The 20,378-nt window shown below is 37.7% G+C and overlaps 1 protein-coding gene across 1 annotated transcript; it reads right to left on the bottom strand.

Moving 5' to 3' along the window:
* Positions 1-4,818: 4,818 nt before the first annotated feature.
* Positions 4,819-13,546, bottom strand: OLR1 (oxidized low density lipoprotein receptor 1). Its single transcript, XM_057703412.1, has 6 exons — positions 13,437-13,546; positions 11,487-11,588; positions 9,754-9,999; positions 5,792-5,931; positions 5,371-5,486; positions 4,819-5,072 (listed from the first exon to the last, which is right to left on the bottom strand). Exons 1-6 carry the CDS (start codon positions 13,510-13,512, stop codon positions 4,928-4,930), a joined length of 825 nt encoding a protein of 274 aa, XP_057559395.1. The 5' UTR covers positions 13,513-13,546; the 3' UTR covers positions 4,819-4,927.
* Positions 13,547-20,378: the final 6,832 nt, after the last annotated feature.

Genomic DNA, 20,378 nt, shown 5'->3' with positions numbered 1-20,378 from the left:
AAAATCATTAACAGTGACATCTGCTCCTCATGACCAGCCGCAAACTCTGCCAAAATGTGTGCCTGCCTGCACGTCCCCCTTCACTAAAGTCATATATAGCACGGACCTTCCCCCCTCCCTCTTTGGAGCAGTTTCTCAGAGCTATCTGAAATGCTGTCTCCCAGGCTACAATCCTTATTTTGCCCCAATAAAACTTAACTCACAGCGCTCATATTGTGCAATTTTTCTTTTTCAGTCCATAACAAGATTTACCTTCCAACCTGATAGATACAAACAAACAAACAAAAACAGACAAAATGCATGAATTAGCAGTTTTCACAACATTGGATATCAAACAACAAAGAAGGACAATAATCTATGAGAGACGGAAACGAACAAGCTGAGTGTCAGGATTGCCCCAGTTTACAGGGTTTATGGAATTTGCAGGCCACACACGGTGAAGGAGAACTGGGGAGATTATTGGGAAACTCCTGAATTGAGAAAGACAAGGGCAGCAAAAGTTTAAGGGAAAGTACAAGAGAAAGGAGAGCTGCACAGGGAGAGAACCCCAGGGACCTGCAGAGAATCTCCTGCAGATCCGAGCATGAGTGTGAGGGAGTAACCAGAGGGATTGGAGAAAGAAGCAGCAAAAATAAACAAAGGAAGGGCTTCCCTGGTAGCACAGTGGTTAGGGATCTGCCTGCCAATGCAGGGGACACAGTTTCAATCCCTGGTCTGGGAAGATCCCGCATGCCGCAGAGCAACTAAGCCCATGTGCCACAACTACTGAGCCTGTTCTCTAAAGCCTGTGAGCCACAACTACTGGGCCCATGCTCCGCAGTTTACTGAAGCCCATGTGCCTAGAGCCCATGCTCAGCAACAAAAGAAGCCACCACAATGAGAAGCCCAGGCACTGCAACAAAGAGCAGCCCCCACTCTCCGCAACTACACAATGCTCGCTGGGAGCAACAAAGACCAAATGCAGCCAATAAATAAATAAATTTATAATAAATAAATAAATAAATAAACAAAGGCAATAATGCCCAAGTTCACACGGGGCTGAGAACAGTGCCCTTTCCCAATAGCAAGACTGGATAAGATCATAGCTCATGGAGCATTGGGTAGGATACTCAGAAAATATTTCCTTCATAATGGAGAATAATTAACCCCAGACTGAGAACTTCTTTGGTACTGCCTGGTAATCATAAAAGCAATACCCAGGAGCATCACCCTCTTTCTATGTAACTTAAATTGCTCTCACAATAAAACTCAGGAATATTTATAGGAACGAAAAATACCTAGCATGGACCTAATGTAATATCATAAGTCAATTATACAGTAGATCCTTGAAAAACACGTGTTTGAAATGTGTGGAACCATAAATACATGGATTTTTATAACTAAATCCATACTACAGTCCTGCACAATCCACATTTGGAACAGAGGATGCAGAGGGCTGACTAGAAAGGCATACAAGGATCTCCCTTTGCACGAGGGGCTGGTGCCCCTAGCCCCCACATCATTCAAGGGTCAACTTTGCTCCAATAACAAAATAAAATTATAGAAAACAACTTAGAGTTTAGAATGAGAAGGCACAGACATTAAAATTGTTAATATGTTCTTCATATATTCGTAGATTTAAAAAGCTACATAGAGACACGGAGGATTTGTTTTTCAAGCATACGTCTAGAGATGAGAACTACAAAGTGTGGAAGAAAAATACGCCGTGTGATATGAATGACAGACAGTCAGTAGAAGAGATTCATGGACTTGATGATGTAACAATAGAAACTATCAAAAGTGAAACACAGAAAGATAATAATTTTAAAAGGAAAGGAAGGAACAAGGCCGGGGAGGGAGGGAAGAGAGCAGGAAAGAAAGAAGCATTAGGGCACTGTGGTAGCCCAATATTGGAGTCCCTGAACAGTGTGTGTGTGTGTGTGTGTTTCTGTGTGTGTGTGTGAGAGAGAGCGCCCCCGGGGAGAGGAAGAGGGTGGGGTGGAGGGGGAGGGGAGGCAGGGCAGAAAAAATATTTAAAGAGGTAATAGCCTAGCAGCTTAAAATTTTTCAAACTTGATGGAAAGAAGAAAGATTTCCTCACAAGGAGATCTTCACTACAGAAAATAATAAAGTCCTTTAAGAAAAATAAAAACATCACATGATGGTAATGTGGGTCTGAAAAAAGGATGAAGCGCACCCCAAATGGTAACAACATGGGTAAATATGTGTGAATTTTTTGCTTATTGTCTAAATGTCTTTAAAAGATGACTTACTATTTAAGCAAAAATGATAACTATGCATTTTGGTGTTTATAACAGACAGAAAAATTAAATGCATGGCAACATGAGCATGAAGGCTGGGAGAAAAGAAATGGAAGTATGCTATTCTAAGGTTCTGTTCCTAGACTCTTCCTAGACATGAAGTTGTATATCACTCCAAGGTAGACGGCAATAAGTCGTGATGTGTATATAAATCCTGAAACAACTACAAAAATAACAAAACAAACAGTAATAGCTAATAAGCCAACAGGAAGATAACATGGGATAGTAAGCAATATTTAATTAAGACAAGAGAAGGCAAGGAAAGAAGAAAAGGCAACAAAGATGAGTTGAAACAGAGAGAAAGGAAATATCAAGATGATAGACAAATCTAATTACATCAGTATCACATTAAATGTAATGGTTTAAACACACAAATAAAAGACAGACATTGTCAAATTATATAAAATAGCAACACAACCATTTGCCACCTAAAAGAAACACACTCTAAGTAAAAAGACAAAAGATAGGTTAAAAGTAAAAGAATGGAAAAAGATATATTTGCATTAATCAGAGAAAAAGGAGTGCCTCTGTTAATTTCATTCAAATAGATTTCAGAGCAAACATTATAGAGCCAAACTGATTTTTGGTTCTATAAATTAACACTGTCAGGAATAAAAGAAGTAACATCACCACAGACTCTAGAAATATTAAAATTATAAGAAAATAGAAAAACGTTAGGTCAAAAAAAATTAAACAACTTAGATGAAATGGACAAATTCCTTGAAAGACACCAACCACCAAAGCTCATTCAAGAATAAATCATTTGAGGGTGTGGGATGAATTGGGAAATTGAGGAGGGGGGGAGAATAAATCATTTGAATAGCACTGCATCTATTAAAGAAACTGACCCTTTAACAGTAAGTGATTAAAAATTTTATAAAACGAAAACTCCATGCCCAGATGACTTCAATGGCAAATTGCATCAAATATTGAATAAACGAATTGTACCAATTCTACTCAGAATCTTCCAGAAAATTGGCTTAAAGGGGTACTTATATGAAACCTAAACCAGACAACGCTTTTACAAAAAATGAAAATTACATATAAGTACGCTTCATAAACATAGTGGCAAAAATCATAAGCCAAATTTTAGCAGATATAACCCAGTGATATATTAAAATGATAATACATCACAAGAACTGAAAGTTGGCTTAAAAAACTAAAAAGAGCAAATAAAAACTATATGATCATCTCAACAGATATAGGAAAAGTATTAGACAAATCAATACCCATTCCTGATAAAACCTCTCAGTATTCTAGGAACGAAAGGAAAATTCCTCAAACGGATAAAGTTCATCTATGAAAAATATATACTTAACACCTTACTTAATGGTATAACCCTGACTTATTCCCAAGACCAAGAACAAAATAAGAATATGCACTCTAGCCATTTTTATTCAATTTTGTACTGGAGGTTCTAGTCTATGAAATCAGGCAAGGAACAGAAATAAAAATCATCCAGAAAGGAAAAAATAAAAATATTTTTATTTGTAGGTCACATCATTATGTATGTAGAAAATCCAAGGAAATCCACACATATACAAACATACAAACTTACTAGAACAAATAAGTGAGCTTATCACAGTTTCAGGATATAAAGTTAAAAAAACTATTATAATTCTACATACTAGCAAAGGATACTGGAACTAAAAATTACAAATGATAACAATATGTCTACAGTAGCATAAAAAATGTGAAATACATGATGATAATCTAACAAAATATGCAAAACATTTATACAGAGAAAATGACAAAACATTGCATAAAGAAAATAAGGAATACCTAAGTGAATAGAGAGGTATACCTTTTTCATGAGTTGAACACATCAAAGTTTAAAGAATTCAATTTCCCCCAATTTATCTATAGATTCAGTGCAATCATATTCAAAATTTCAAAAAGTTTCCTTTTTAGAAATTGACAAGCAGATTCAAAAATTAAGATGGAAATGCAAACACCATTGAAGAGCAACCACCATGTGATTTCAAGATATATTCTAAAACTACAGAATTCCAAATATCATCACGGTGTTATAAATAAGGAATATACAAGTAGATCAACGGAACAGAATAGAGAGTTCAAAAATAGACCCAGACATGTATGGATAATTGTTGACAAAAGTGCAAAGGCAATGTAGTGAAGAAAGAATAGTCTTTTCAGCAAATATTGCAAAAACAATTGAATATCCACATGCAAAAAGGAAAATAAAAAGAACTTCCATAGAGGCATACGTGACTTACAAAGTAACCCAAAATAAGTTATAGATTTCCATGTAAAATCTGAAATTATAAAATGTCTAGAAGAAAACATAGCAGAAAAGTTTTGTGACCTTGAATTAGGCAACAAGTTCTTAGAAACAACAATAGAAACAGGAAAACAGACTTCACTGAAGGCTGGCGGGAGGTTTGGGACAAGCTAGGTGAAAAAATATATATATACATAAAGAGTTAAAACTTTCATTATCAGGGTGTCAGGAAGCTGGGCCCCAGTCACTGCTAAGAAGTTCTGTACTTCAGCTAGTGACAGGCAGTTCTCAGGGCTTTTATGGTTTGCACCTAAGTGACAAAGTATAGCTTAATTTTCAGAAGAAAATTCAAAGGTCTTCTCCTTTTCTTCCAGAGCCTTCACATTCACTGTACCCTCAATAGATTCGCCTTCTTCTGGCATATACTGAATGCAGTTAAAATGCAGTTTTCAGCAAAAACAGTTCCCCTTTGTATATATGCACAAGTGCCTGAAGGATACTTCTGGGAAACAGCTCCCTGGAGTCTAAACCTGCAGGCACGGAGAAAAACAAATTTAGATTTACTGCCACCTTGTGTCAGGCACTTAGCCTTGTCTTAAAGCTTCAAGTCAGTAATAAATGTGAGAAGGAAAACTTAAGAGAAGGTCTGAGTGGGTAAATGGGCAAGACCCTGTGAGAGAGAACAGGGGAGAGAGATTCAGAAATTCCCTAAGCTTCTTCCCAGCAGGAAGAGGACATGGTGTGGAATGCAGCAGTGACTTCACTAGTAGGCTCAGCAAGGAAATAGGAAACTTACAAGTGGGGCATCAAGAAGAATAAGAAACTTACAAGTGGGGCATCAAAGGCGAACCATCCTCCCAGAGCCATGAGTAGCTGGGTTTCCTCAGAGACAACCCCATCCAGAATGGGAAACTGGAATGTGCTGTAGTTTGCTGGATGAATTCCTACGGGGAGTAAAATTTCTGAGTTGATGAAAGAAGTTGATATGCACTTTTTAGATTAGATTCACAAAATGAAAGAACCCAAAGAGATCTTAGATGAATGGCTTTACAGAAATGTCTACTGGAGCCTAGAAATACTTTGTAACCTGTCCTCCCAAGGTCACATATGTAACCAGTGGCCAGAGGAGGCTAGGAAACAGATACATATTCTGATTCTCTAACAAGTGCGCCTCTACCGAGGGCCTAAACCTGATCTATTTCCCTGTAAGCCAATACTCCAGCCCAACACACATCCATTAAAAACTCACCAGATCATCTGTGCTACTAATCTTCAGCAAGTGGGCATCCAAAGACAAGCAGTTCTCCTGGCTTTTTTCCCAGTTAAGTGGGCCAGAGGAAAATCGGTAACAGTTTTCTTCATGCCAGAGCCAGTCTTGGGGACAAGGACCTAGTAAGCATAATATACCTAATCAGTGAGTTATGCCTGAGTAAAAATATTTCCACAATTCTTAAAGCAATTCACTTCTCAGGACCCTCACATGCTACCATCTCTTCTTAATTAGAATTACACCCAGACTCTACAAGTATCTAAATAGCCTAGATTCTTTATTGCTCCATTAAAAAAAAATAAATTTATTCATTTTATTTATTTTTGGCTGTGTTGGGTCTTCATTGCTGCATGCGGGCTTCTCTAGTTGTGGCAAGTGGGGGCTAGTCTTCTTTGCGGCGTGCAGGCTTCTCATTGTGGTGGCTTCTCTTGCTGCGGAGCACAGGCTCTACACACATGGGCTTCAGTAGTTGTGGCTTGCAGGCTCTAGAGCATAGGCTCAGTAGTTGTGGTACATGGACTTAGTTGTGCTGCCGCATGTGGGACTTTCCTGGACCAGGAATTGAACCCATGTCCCTTGTATTGGCAGGCGGATTCCTAACCACTGAGCCACCAGGGGACTCCCTATTGCTCCATTTTATGAAGAAAAAAAAATGAAGCATTCTGATTTTAAACAACTAAATTAAAAAGGAAGGCCGTTAAAAAGCAAGGCTTGAGCTGGGGTGTAATTTTAGAGTCTGATCTATTTTTCTTAATTATGTTTGGAATTATGGAAGTGAGAGTTGGGGATGAATATGTAATAGCTACTCTGCTACTAAAAAGATATGCATATTTATTTAAAAACTTCATGTCTTTGAATGATGGATTTGGGCTTAGATACTGTGCCTCCTGATTCTGGACATGTAGCCCTAGGTGGCTCTTGAGTACTTGAATTATGGCTAGTCTGCATTGAGATGATGTGCTGTGAGTGTGAAATACACACCTGATTTTGAAAGCTTACTATGAAGAAAAGAATATAAAATATCCGTTTAATAATATTTATACTGATTAGTGTCGAAATACTATTTCAAGTATATTGCGTTAAATGAAATATATAACTAAAATTAATTGTATCTGTTTATTTTTCATGTTTACTGTGATTACTAGAAAATTGAATGTTGTGTATGTGGCACACACCTTATTTCTTTTGGACAGAGCTGTCCTAGGGAGAACAGTATATTGATACAAAGAGAGCATCTCAATTTAAATAAGATTTCAGGAAGCAGGGAAAGTTTCCAGCAGAAAGTTCCCAGGGAGTCCAAAAAACTCAACTTAGGGCTAGGCGATAGGCAAAATATGTGTTTTACAGCTATTTTAAACAATTCCCGAGTCCTCCCCCAACTCCTCCCCATCTGCTCCCCCTCCTCCTCCTTCTCCTCCTCTTCATCATCATCTCTTCTGTGTGTTATTAACACTTGGAGTCTGTTTACTGAGGAACAAAGCCCTTTGTTCTACACTGTGACCAAAATTTAAAAAATCTCAAATCCTTGAGAAAGGCAACATTTTAATCTCAATTTTCATTGTGGTATAAATCCATCAGATAATTTAGGCTTTATTAGAGAGGACAATGTAGAAGGGCACTGAGAGAGGAGAAAGTGAATGAGGAAGGGCTAGGGTGAGAGCAAAGAATGCAGCCTTCCTACTTCTTAATTTGCCTGGTCCTGTCTTACTATGTCAAGGAAAGAGAATATTGGTTTTCTTGAACTAAAAGAGAAGTCTAGGTAGGTTTTCCAAGCCATGAGAAAGTGAAGAAGATGAATCACAAAATGTGGTATTCAAACCACCTGTATTTCCTTTAATTATTATTTTTTATTTAACAAACACAATAACCACTGTGCTAACCAACATGCCAAAAAGGGCTGGAAGTAATTTTTATGTATTGGCTCATTTAATCCTCAGAACAACAGTGTGTATGAGATAGGTTCCACTCATTTTCTTCATTTGAAAGATAGAGAAAATGGGAATTTGAACATGGGTACTCTAATGCTAGCATCTGTGTGTTAAATCACTGTATCACACTACCTCTCAAACTCCTGAGTTTGAATTAACTGCGGAAATATTTCTTGGTGCCCCTCAAGACATTTTGATACAGGGTTTTGGGATAAATCTGGAACTTGCCACTTTTAACAAGGTCCTTAGGTGATAACTTTGTACACCAACGTTGAGAAACACCACTAATTCCGCTGCTAAAATGTAACTCTGTTACTTTGAAATCCTGCATCTTTCTAGTTAGCCGATCTCAAGCAATGCTAATTTCTTAGCGTCTTGCCCTCTTCATGTATACGCTGATGACCACAGACTTGTTAGTAAGAAAGATAAAAGTTGTCTCAAGCTTGAGAAAACTGGCATATTTTTTCTGCATAGTACTTTATTACTAATGTTTTTGAGAATCTTCTCAAAGCTGCTTGGTGAAAAGCAGTGCTTTATTTGACATCTCCACTAATTGGCCTTTATCTGACACTGCCAAGAAATGAAACACGTTACCTGGTATATCTGCCAGCGAAAGACATACCACCTATTATTTTTTATTAGTTGTCCACCCTTGGCATCTCTGGGAGATGGTTCTGAACAGTCCTGACGTAATTTTAATCCCGTACAACTGATAAAAACAAGATTATTTTGCAGCCCCACCTGTGAAATAAACCATTTTTGGTATGTAGCTAAGTCTACTTATATAAACATCCCTCCTTGATATATTAGCCTCCATCCTTTAAGCCTTCTTTGAGAAGGTTTTATTTCCTCAGCAACTCTTTCCTTAAAGAGATTCAGTATGTTTGACACTTGCTAAAAAATCATCTTGTCAAAATATTCCTGCTAATTTTGGAAATTGAAATAACCCTGTACATACTGAAAGGATTTATAAACTGCAAAACTTTATACAAAACTACTTATCATTACCATCATTTGACTTAACATGGGTCTCCATCTTTTCATCTATAAAATAAATGGATGGGTACCTATAAACTGTTACTATATAATCTTTATTCACCAAAATTACAAGTGAGCTGTACAAGCAAGAAGCTGGAGAAATCTCTGTTTACTAGTGGCAGTTAGTTACTAATGCCAATAGGGTACTCTCGCACACCTCCAAGAAAGCAATGTACCACTGAAAGTGACTCTGTTTCACACTTTGGAATTCTCCCCATGACTAAAAGCACATACCTGATTTAATTACACCCTGAAGGAAAACTATACTAATTGGAATAGTAAAAAGTACAGATCACTTCTTTGGTAATTATCAAAGTTCACATTATCATCTCCTTGTTACAGATGCTACTATTTCAACCTGCCTCCTAGATTCTGAGTTCACTTAGTAGCTAAGATCAACTTTATTCTTCTCATGTACTTTGACTTTCTGGCCCCTCACAATTTTGTCTAATTTGAAGTATCTACCTAAAACTTACAAGCCAGCCCACCTCTGTTGATTTGATTTACACTGATGTAGTACACTTTACAAAACAGTCCCATAGAATAAAGCTAATGAAGAGGAAAGGGTCCCCAGGACAAAGGAGACCCCTTAGGAAAGGAAATCAATGATTACGATACATCAGAATGGAAAGAGGTAAGAATCTATGTATAGGGTAAATGTGGGAGGGCTCTTCCAGAAAAATCTCAAAACTAGAATTTTAAAAAGAAACAGAAGGCTCTTGTGAGGAATGACTACTTAAATCCACCAAAAAAGTGTGGTTAATTGAATCAGATTAGCTCAAGAACTTGGCATGGGATAGGGCGAGCATAACAAAAAGAGAGAACTTTCTGGTGTAGAACACTATGAACGAAAAATGATAAATATATCAATATGCCAATTTTGTGCCTAGAGATATTTCCAAAAAAGGTTAAGATTTGCAGAGAAACTTCCACTGTTTCTCTTCACCCCTGCCTCCCCCCCTCCCTCCCTCATACCTGAATAGTTTGCTGCTTTTTTCAGATCTTCTTGGAGATTCAGGTTCTGGCGATGAAGTTCCATTAGTTTCTTGGATTTTTCATCCAGCTTCTGGGCAAGGGTTTCTATCATTTCTTTGAGTTCTCTTTGTGACTCCTGGGAAGCATTTTCTGCCCGGTGCTGGGCTAAAATCTGTCCCTCCAAGATATCTTCCTGGTGAGTAAGGTTTGCTTGCTGTTGCTTTAGGAGATCAGACACCTGGGATACTAAAGCAGAACTGAATTAAGACTCCATTTCCAATCCCCAGTAAAAGTTCTTCCACTGGATTTTGAGGAAATCAAAGAACTTAATCAAACCATTTGTTTTGACAACAAACTGCCACAAAATGACCCAAATTTACTCAGGAATTACAGATTTGGAAATTATTTGATATTCATGCAATATTTTTTTAATGTCAGGAACTGTCACAAGTACTTGTGATTTAAAAAAAACACAGGATTTTACTTGTTATTGAGAGTTACACACAAGTTAAAAGGAATCACAAGATAAGTCTTATATGAGTGGCAAAAATAAAATATAGACAACCCAAGATAATCACACACAGACCAGACTCAGTGACTATTAGTAGGAATTGTCATTAATCATTTACTCTATTTGTGTTTTAATTCCTCTGCCCTTTCTCTACCCTTCCACACTTCCTGATTTTACTTAAAAACAATGACGCCCTGTTTTTGAGAAATCCCTCCCATGGAATTATTTTAAGCTGCTGTCACAAGAGGAATTTTTCAGTTTTAGTTTGTTATTTTTTTATGTATTTATTTTTAGGAAGTGTGGAGATGTAAGGGAAGTTGTGAAATCAAGCAGGCAACAAATGTTAGGGGTCCAATGTCTCAGTTCTAGAAGAGTGATGGTATAGCACAAAGTAGACCTCTTGGCTTGAAAGCCAGATTTGACCCTGTTGCTAAAGTGGTCAGAGCCTCAGAGGAAGACTCTTCCCATGACCACCACTGAGTCAAGGGCTCTTCTCCCAAATCATTAGGAAAGGCTTTATAGATTGAAAGTATTCATAGATTGAAAAAAGAAGTGACTTGTGACCTAAACAACAACAGAGAAACAAATTAGCACTTCAAAGACCTTAATAATCTGGATTCTAGAATTCTAGAAGCCAAAATAACTCAGATCTATGGCCTAAATACACAGATGGATTAGACAGATGATGGCATCATTTTCTTTCTTTTGTAGCCACCTCTATCTTCCTTTTCATTTCTTTTCCTCTTGACATCCCCTCTTTACTAAATGGCCATATTATAAATTTGAAGAATGTTTTGTTTTGTTTTATTTACAAAGACTGTTTCTGGGTTCTTAACTTTAAATTGGTAGCTAATCATTTCTATTAAAACTCAACATGAACCAAATGAAGTTTCTTTTACTTTTGGGTCCCTCGGGTGATCTGGTGGATTAGTAACTTCAAATTATTTTCTTCCTCATTATTCTGGGATTTAAACAGACTCTATCTGTGAAGTTATGAAAACAAAACTAAACAAAAACCTACTATTCATAATCTTCATCCCATGCCTCAATCTGTTTGAAGGGAGGGCACAGTATACCCATTCCTCTTCCCACTCACTCTAAGAACAGATTGCCTAAAATGTATCTAAATCAAGGCTGTTTATAGTTATTATGAAACCAACTAATAAATCATGTTTCTAAATTCTCATTTTTTTCTCCCTCCTTTCCCTGCTTCAGCACTTACATTGTATTACCAGCAATACAACAGTCACCAGTAATCCCAGACAAAGGATCCCTAGAGTCACAGCAGCTGGGTACCACTTCCGAGAAGAATGAAAATGAAGACCTAGAGTGACAGAGGATAGACTCAGAGAGACAAAAATGATGGAGGCAAGTGATCAAACAATTCTTTGGTGACTGTCTGTACCTGGTGCTTGGCATTACTTACCTCTAGTCTTCCCAATGGCTTTGCAAATAATTCATTATTCACATTTATAGATGAGAAATATGTACAGTTAAAGAATTTAAGTAATTTACCCATAGTCACACAACTAACAAAATTTAGGACCCAGGATTCAATACCAGATATTTGACTCTAAGTATCTGATTCTAAAGCTTATACTTTGTCTACTCTCCCCAGAATGAGTCGTCAAGAAACTCTCAGTCCAGCCTGGTTAGATCAACTTTGTGCACAGGGCAGAGAACCTGACGTTTTTAATATAGATCATGTATATGATCACATCCTGCATGTGCGCGCATGCGCACACACACACACAGAGTTATAAGTAACACACCATAAGCAAATATCAGACATCAAGCAAATAAGCCTTTAGTCAGTTAACCAACTGAGAAAGCCTCAAAGAACTAATACACAATTTTGTGCTATTCAATTTTTATTTGGAACTGGGGTTATTGACCAAAGAAAATTAGGAATGAAATCTCAATATTCACTTGATTCATATTAACATCATGCCCTACACTCACACCAGATGTGGTCCTCTTGTTACAAGAGAAAAGTTCACCATTATTATAAAAACAAATAAATCATGTAACTCACAGGTGTGTGAATATATTATTATGAGATCTGCCTCTTAAAAAGCACAGATATTACTCATTCAGCAGGAAAACACATCATAAAATGGATTTGGACTCCTCACCTTGTAAGATAAACAAATAGGGCACTGATAATGTCATCCTCTATATGCAAATAAGGAAACTGACAATTCAAGTGACTTGCTTAAGATCACACAGATGTTAAGAACCGAACATCGCGGGCTTCCTAGGTGGCGCAGTGGTTGAGAATCCGCCTGCCAATGCGGGGGATACGGGTTCGATCCCTGCTCCAGGAAGATCCCACATGCCTCGGAGCAACTAAGCCCGTGTGCCAAAAAAAAAAAAAAAAAAAGAACCAAACATCGGTCTTTAATCCAGTTGTCAGTAACTACATGACTTGGAACATCACATCACTAAAGTTCCAGTGTGAATATACAATGATCCAAACCAACCAATGGTCATATATATTCACATAGTCCTCATGTGTCAAAAGCACTCCTATGAGACTCTACACGTGATCCAAACAAAATAGAAATTTTGACAGGAAGGAATATGGTTCATTCTCTGATTCCAAAATTGTTAAATTCCTAGAAATGTGTGTGTCAAGTTAGCAGAATAGAAGCTGAAGTTAGTTATGTGTCTTGCAAATAATTGCCCAATCCGAGGCTTGGAGGCAAATATCTGAGCAAGTCTTTCAATCAACATTTCTCTCTGGTCAATATTTATTCCATATTACAAATCAATCCTAGCTCTACCACTTGCCACAAAAAAAACTGGGTAATTTAGTTAATCCTCCTGTCCCCAGTTAGTCCTCTGTAAAAAGGAGGTAATAGTAGTCCTAATCTCAAGGTGTGAAGATTTAGAGAAACAATGCACATACATATGATAGAAAACAGCCTATAGCAGATGTTCAATAAAAGTTAGTTATCACCCTCTACTACATCATCATTCACACCAGGCTACTTTCTCATCATCCTCTTTCTTATCATCGTTATATCTGACTTATTTTCCATTTAAGTAAATGCTATTAACTCTTTAGTATTTTGCCATACTCAGGTGTTGTAGTCTTCTAATCCTATATTCAGTTAGTTTACATGCCTAAGGTAATTCTATCCCTGTACATATTTATCACCCTTAGTACCTTTAGCTTCCTCTCCATTTGGCTTCTGATCAAGTTGGTCCTTCATACTCTTTCTCTTGAGGTCATCAAAAGTCATTTCCAAATGTATTCCAAGAATGAGAGAGTGAAGCAGTCAAGGACTTCTACAAAGTAAGAATGTGTGAGCTCCTGCTGGAGTGTTTAAGTAGCTACTGATATCTAGTAGAATGACTCAGTCATTAGTAGGAGGAAGGAGAGGATTTGCTTCATATTGGGAAGTTGGCTGATGCAAATTCTTGGGTTATGTCTATTGCAGGAGGAGAAAGTGGTGATTCTGATAGTGGTTCAGGATATTTCACTAAGAAATATATGAAAGGAAAACTGTATTTTCCATGAGCATTAGAGGAGACGAATTTGTACCCACGCTTCAGATATGGAAACTGAAATTTAAAAGGTTAATTCACAGGAAATTTGTGGAAGAGTGTGCATTAGACCAGGTTACTTGATGTCAATACCCACATTTGTTTATTTCACTGTAGCAGACTGTCTCTGTGCTGGGTCTTTCATAAGTCTCACAATTTCCTTTTTAATTTGACTTTTTTTCATCAGCTATAGACTTAGGAATTTGGGGGTTAATCACATAGAGCTCATCTCTCTAGCCATGATAACCTAGGTAATTTTAGAACTTAGGAGTTCTATTTCATACAGTGGCAGTATAACATAGCAGCAGAGAGAACTTTGCAGCCAGATGGAGCTAGTTTCAAATCCTTCCTTTCCTATTCCCTTGATCTATAATCTTGGGGAATGTGTTTGGCTATAAATTAGGACATTATAATGTCCACTTGATAATATTTATAATGTTGCTATAGGAATTCAAATGAGATAGTGAGTGAAAATGCTAAGCTTTGTACTTCAAACATAACAACTCAATAAATGGTAGTTATTATTAGCAGTAGTAACACAGCACAGTTGAACTTCTCATCAAAAAATACATTTTATATATGTTTGCCTTGAGTCATAAAGTCTTTTATGGGATCCCAATAAAAATATTATCTGTATTCACTGATAGACTTCTCACCTATTTTTCCCTCACAACCTCCTAACCAGAAATGTCTCATTAAAATTATACATGCTTTAAAAGAAAAATCCTTATCCATTATAGATATCTTTTGAGGTATTTATGGGCAAATATGATATGATAGATAATATTTGCTTTAAGCTATACCAGAAGAAAAATAAAAAGAAGAGAAGACATAAAAGAAGATTGAAAAAATATATATATAATATATATAAATAAACAAAATCTAGGAAACTATTAGGAAAATGAATGGTTTTCACCAATAATAATTTTTCACCAGTATGAAAGCCTAATTAGGATTCTACTTCTCTCCTCCTCCTTAAATTTTTTATTCCATTTTTCTGTACAGGGTATCTGAGACCAAATTGAAAATAGTTTATCTATCATTTAAAGTGCTACTCTTGAGACTGTTCACAAAGGAAAGCTCAGCAAGTAGCAAATATATCCCAGTCCAATCAGCTTGTAACAAATCACTGTTACTTACCTGCATCCCTCAAGCCCCACCCCACCTCCCTTGATTGTGAGGGCCAGGAAGTAAGATTAGATACATTACTGAATTTGCAAAGGGACTTTCACATCAATAGAATCTCAGGAAATTATTTTAATGACGATTAACAAATACTGAAATGACATCACAGTGAGGTGGACACCTTATCATTTCCCGCAGTGCTGAAGCTATTTCGGGTGCCATCAATATTCTAGTGGATTGAGATGAGACACATAGGTACCCTTGTTGAGAAATGGATGTGACACATATTTCTTGTGAGCCCATCACATCCTCATAGCTTTTTATGGGAAGAAGCATCTCAGAAGGATGCATGTGAGTATATAGTTAAAAGACCCAAATAAACACACAGAACAGGAAAGAAATACATTCTTTATAGAAGGCTTCAGATTGAGCTAGACCTCTCAGATTTCTGATATTCACCTCCATACTTCACCCATGAGACCCAGGAGAGCATAACATCCGTTGTCCTTTCGGTCAACACTCACAGGAGTCTCCCTAAGCAGTCCAGGACTTGGTGGGGAGCTCTACAAATCCAGTACTTCCTTCAAAAACAACTCTTTTTTTTTCTTTAAAAAATCTTCTCAGCTTAACACCTACAGGTCAGATTGCCATCATTAATTTCTTTTTCTCCCCTCATTTTGTATACTCTAACATGCACTGTATTGATTGTCAATTTCATTAATATTATTCCATTTCTCCAGCTAAATTGTAAGCCCTTTAAAAGTAAGGATAGAGCCCCTTCTATTAAGGAAATCTCATTCTTTTCTACCACCCTGGCATCCAATATAAATTGTACTAATATTCCACAGTTGACAGTTAACACTTGAGCTTCTTAACTATGAAGACATTATCAGCATAAACTGGATCTTTAAACTACAAAGAAATTTAAGGAAAATCTATCTCAATTCTTTTATTTTGAGAAAGTGGAACTAAAGCCTCCCAAATTTAAGTGGTTTACTGAGTATCTCTTTTCTATCTGATGCTAGACAAGAACTCAGTTCACTGTTTGTTTCAGTTATACCAGATCATAAAAGACATAGGTGACTTCTTCTAAGTGATATTATAAATGCAGTGTGATTCTCTTTCAAAGGATTCAGTGAGAAACTCTTCAGATCACTAAGGCAGAGAACATCCCCTTCACAGAAGACTTTAAACGCAGTGTGAGGTAAAGGATACCCATACCGGGGTCACCCTCAAATCTTTTCTTGATGTCCCTCCAACCAGAAGCTCACACAGAGGTGCCACAACATGGACAGTGTGAAAACTAGATCAGTCACCGTCTTCTGGGTGATCTAGCCCCTCAAGACGGCCATTTTTTGACTTTTGCTATTCAAGCCTGTTAGAAATGTGTGGTGTCCTCTCTCTCTTTTTTTTTTATTGTGACAAAACTTAGATAATATAAAATTTTTTAATCATTTTAGCCATTTTTAGGTGTGCAGTTTCATGGCATTAAACACATTCACATTGTTGTGCAACCATCACCACTATCCATCTCCAGAACGCTTTTCATCTTCTCCAATTGAAACTTTGTATCCACTAAACAATAACTCCTATGATGGTTGATTTTATGTGTCAACTCGACTGGTTCACAGCATGCCCAAATATTGGGTGGAACATTCTTCTGAGTGTTTCTGCAGGGGTGTTTTTGGAAAGATTGCCATTTTATTTTATTATTTTATTTTATTTTATTTTTTTGAGGTTGAATCATTTTTTATTTCCCTTAGTAATGTATGAGAGTTCCAATTCTTCCACATCTTTTAATTTTTTTATTGGAGTATAATTGCTTTACAATGTTGTGTTGGTTTCTGCTGTACAGCGCAGTGAATCAAATGTATGTATATGTATATCCTCTCCCTCTTGGACCTCCCTCTCACCCCACCCCCATCCCACCTATCTAGGTCATCACAGAGCACCTGAGATGAGCTCCCTGTGTTAGCTCTCTGTGTTACACATGGTAGTGTATATATGTCAATCTTAATCTCCCAATTCATCCAACCCTCCTCATTTTAATCAGTAGAGTAAAGCAGATTTCTCCCCATGTGAGTGGGCTTCATCCAACCAGTTGAAAGTCTGAACAGAATCAAAGACTGCCCTTCCTCCAGAAAAGGAAAAAATTCTCCAAAGAAGATGACCTTTGGACTGGAACTGCACCATTAGCTCTCCTAGGTCTTGAGCCTGCCAGCCCTTACTACAGATTTGGATTTGCCAGCCTTCATAATTGAAGAAATCAATTCCTTACGAATAAAATAAATCTCTTTGAATATATACAAATTCTACTGTTTTCATTTCCATTGAAAACCCTGACTAATACAACTTCCCATTCCTTCCTCCTCCCAGTTCCTAGAAACCACCATCCTTCTTTCTGCCTCTATGAATTTGACTACTCTAGGTGCCTCATACCAGGCGAAGCATATTTGTCCTTTTGTGTCTAACTTATTTCACTTAGCATAATGCCTTTAAGGTTCATCCATGTTGTAGTATGTGTCAGAATTTCCTTCCCTTTTAAGGCTGAATAATATACCACTGCATAGGTATACCACATTTTCTTTATTCATTCATCTGCTGAGGGACACTTGGATTTCTCCTGTTTATTTTTATTATTTTTTTTGAAAGATTCTTGGGGATAATTTCTACAATCTTTATGTGACAGATAGCTGGACAGACCTTAAGTGGTTCTCATTATCCCTGCTTGTGAAATCTCCTTCTCTTGAGGATGGGTGGGATCTGTGGCTTGGAGTGCAGCAAAGGTGATGTAATGCACATGATCACCTATATGTGGTTATGTAAGGCATAGTACCTATCTCAGTAAGGTACGGATCTCTCCCTGCACTTCCTCTCTCTCTCTCTGCCCTCCCCCCCGCCCCTCAACCTGTATTTAAAGAATCAACTTACATAAATCCTATAGCCACAGAGAAATGAACTCTGCCTAGGGGAGCGTAGAAATGAGTCCTTCCCCAGTTAAGCCTTTAGATGAAAATACAACTCAGCAGACACCTTTATGGCAGCCTTGTGAGACCCTAAGCAGAGGACCCAACTAAGCTGTGCCCACACTTCTGACCCACAGATACTGTGAGATAATAAATGTGTGTCATTTTACATTGCTGCTTACATAATTTGTGGTAATGTGTTACCTGGTACAAAAAGCTAATAATTCTATAATAATCTTAATCCTCCTATTTTGTGAATTTCCTTAAATCTAATCCTATCACTGACTTTCAGTGCTTCTGAGGTTGCCACTCAATAGTTAGGCTGCTTTAAAAAAAAAAACAATAAAAAACTGGGACTTCCCTAGCGGTCCAGTGGGTAAGACTCTGTGCTCCCACTGCAGGGGATACAGATTCTATCCCTGGTCTGGGAACTGAGATCCCACATGCCACATGATGCAGCCAAAAAATCTTAGGCTACAATCATGGTTCATAGAGACACTATTATTTTGTGTCTTCCCAGTGGAGCTTCCAGTAGATGCAAGAATAGAACTGGTTTCTCCTGCCATATTACCTATTTTTGAAGCCATGGCTGGGTCCAATCCACTGTTCAGCTCATCATAGCTCACTCTTGGTGCCTCAGAGTAATAATGGTCCTAGCCTTCATTTCACTGAAGCACAAAGAGGAAGGGAATCCACAGTGAGTCATTTGACCTAGGCAAGGTCAAAAGGAGAATGATCAAAGGAGCCAGAAATAAGAAATTCTTTAGCCCCACTTGTTATAGCTGTTGTATAACAATTCCCTGAAGCATAGGTGAAAAGTTTTGTGTACAGTACTCTCCATTGGTTCCACTCCATGTCCTTAATAACCTGGGTTCAAGCTAATGATTCACAAGTGTAATGGAACCACAAGATTGTGTAGGGTTGTAATGAGATCATTCTCCTCTACCTCAGCCATTTGCCCTTCCAATGCAGACTTTTTCAATCTTCCAACCTGAATCCTCTTTCCTCTCTCATGGTTCCCTATGTGGACACTTTGATAGGGACTGCGCTCAGAGTTAAAACTGCCTCAAGGCATATTCACTTCCATTAAGATAAACAAGAAGTTCTCTTTCTCCTGGGAATAATCCAGTGGCAGGAGGAGTTGAGGGAGGGGAAGCAGCAGTAGTAATTCTAAGAAAGAAAAGTAACAAGAAGGTCATGAACAGAATTCCATTTTGTTCTAACCTGTTAGGAAGCTGGAGGGCAAAAAGATGGCAATCACATGGCAGGAAAGTGCAATTGGGGGAAGTAAGTCCTGTTAATAGGAAAACCTGTTCATGCAGGTGAAGGCTGGCATGATTGGGAGAAGGGAGGGCCAGGGTATCGAGGGGAAATAATTAAGAATGGGAATGCTAGGAAAGCTAAAACAAGGTCATGGTAACAATACATCTGAGAGGCAGGAGGACATCAGTTACCCAGCCTAGTCAAGGTAAAAGTCACTGTTAAAGCTGAGTGGAAATCAAAACAATCTTGGGTAACACTTACAAAATGCTTGTTATATCAGAGCTAGCATATGCCTTTCATACACATTAACATAGTTAATTTCTGTAAGTGTATGAAGTAACATTATTATTATTATTATTATTATTATTATTATCCATTTTATGTATGATGAAACTGAGCCAAACAGAGAGTTGTAATAACTTGCCCAAGATCCCACAGCTAATAAGTGACCATGTAAGTTTGGATTCTTTTTTAAGCTTTTTATTGGAATATAATTGCTTTATACTCTTGTGCCAGTTTTTGAGGTACACCAAAGTGAATCAGCTGTATTTATACATATATCCCCATATCCCCTCCCTCCCACTACTCCCTCCCACCCTCCCTATCCCAGCCCTCTAAGTCATCACCCATCATCGAGTTTATCTCCCTATGTTATGCAGCAGTTTCCCACTAGCTATCTGTTTTACAGTTGGCAGTGTATATATGTCTATGCTACTCTCTCACTTCGTCCCAGCTTCCCCTTCACCATTGCCCCCACCCCCACAACCCCATCTCCTCAAGTCCGTTCTCTACATCTGCATCTTTATTCTTGCCCTGTCACTGGGTTCATCAGTACCATTTTTTTTAGATTCCATATATATGAGTTAGCGTATGGTATTTGTTTTTCTCTTTCTGACTTACTTCACTGGAATATTTCTCAGCCGTAAAAAGGAATGAAATTGAGTTATTTGTAATGAGGTGGATAGACCTAGAGACTGTCATACAGAGTGAAGTATTGTATTTAATCCCAGGCAACCTAGCTGGATTCTTAGCCATGATGCTCTACTGCCTCTCTGATAAGAGAAAGAGAAGGGCAAGTTTAATGATGCTATATGAACATGTACGAACATGAATAGAAATGTTCTAATCAAAATGCCTTCACATTGCAACATGAAGCAACATCTAGGGCAGGTCCAGTGGGCATTCCACTCCTATTTAATGAATGGGAA

This window comes from Hippopotamus amphibius, chromosome 12 (genome assembly GCF_030028045.1).
Source record: "Hippopotamus amphibius kiboko isolate mHipAmp2 chromosome 12, mHipAmp2.hap2, whole genome shotgun sequence".
Taxonomy (NCBI): Eukaryota; Metazoa; Chordata; class Mammalia; order Artiodactyla; family Hippopotamidae; genus Hippopotamus; species Hippopotamus amphibius.
Note: the sequence above shows the minus strand (reverse complement) of the source record. Positions and strands in the feature narration are given on the sequence as shown.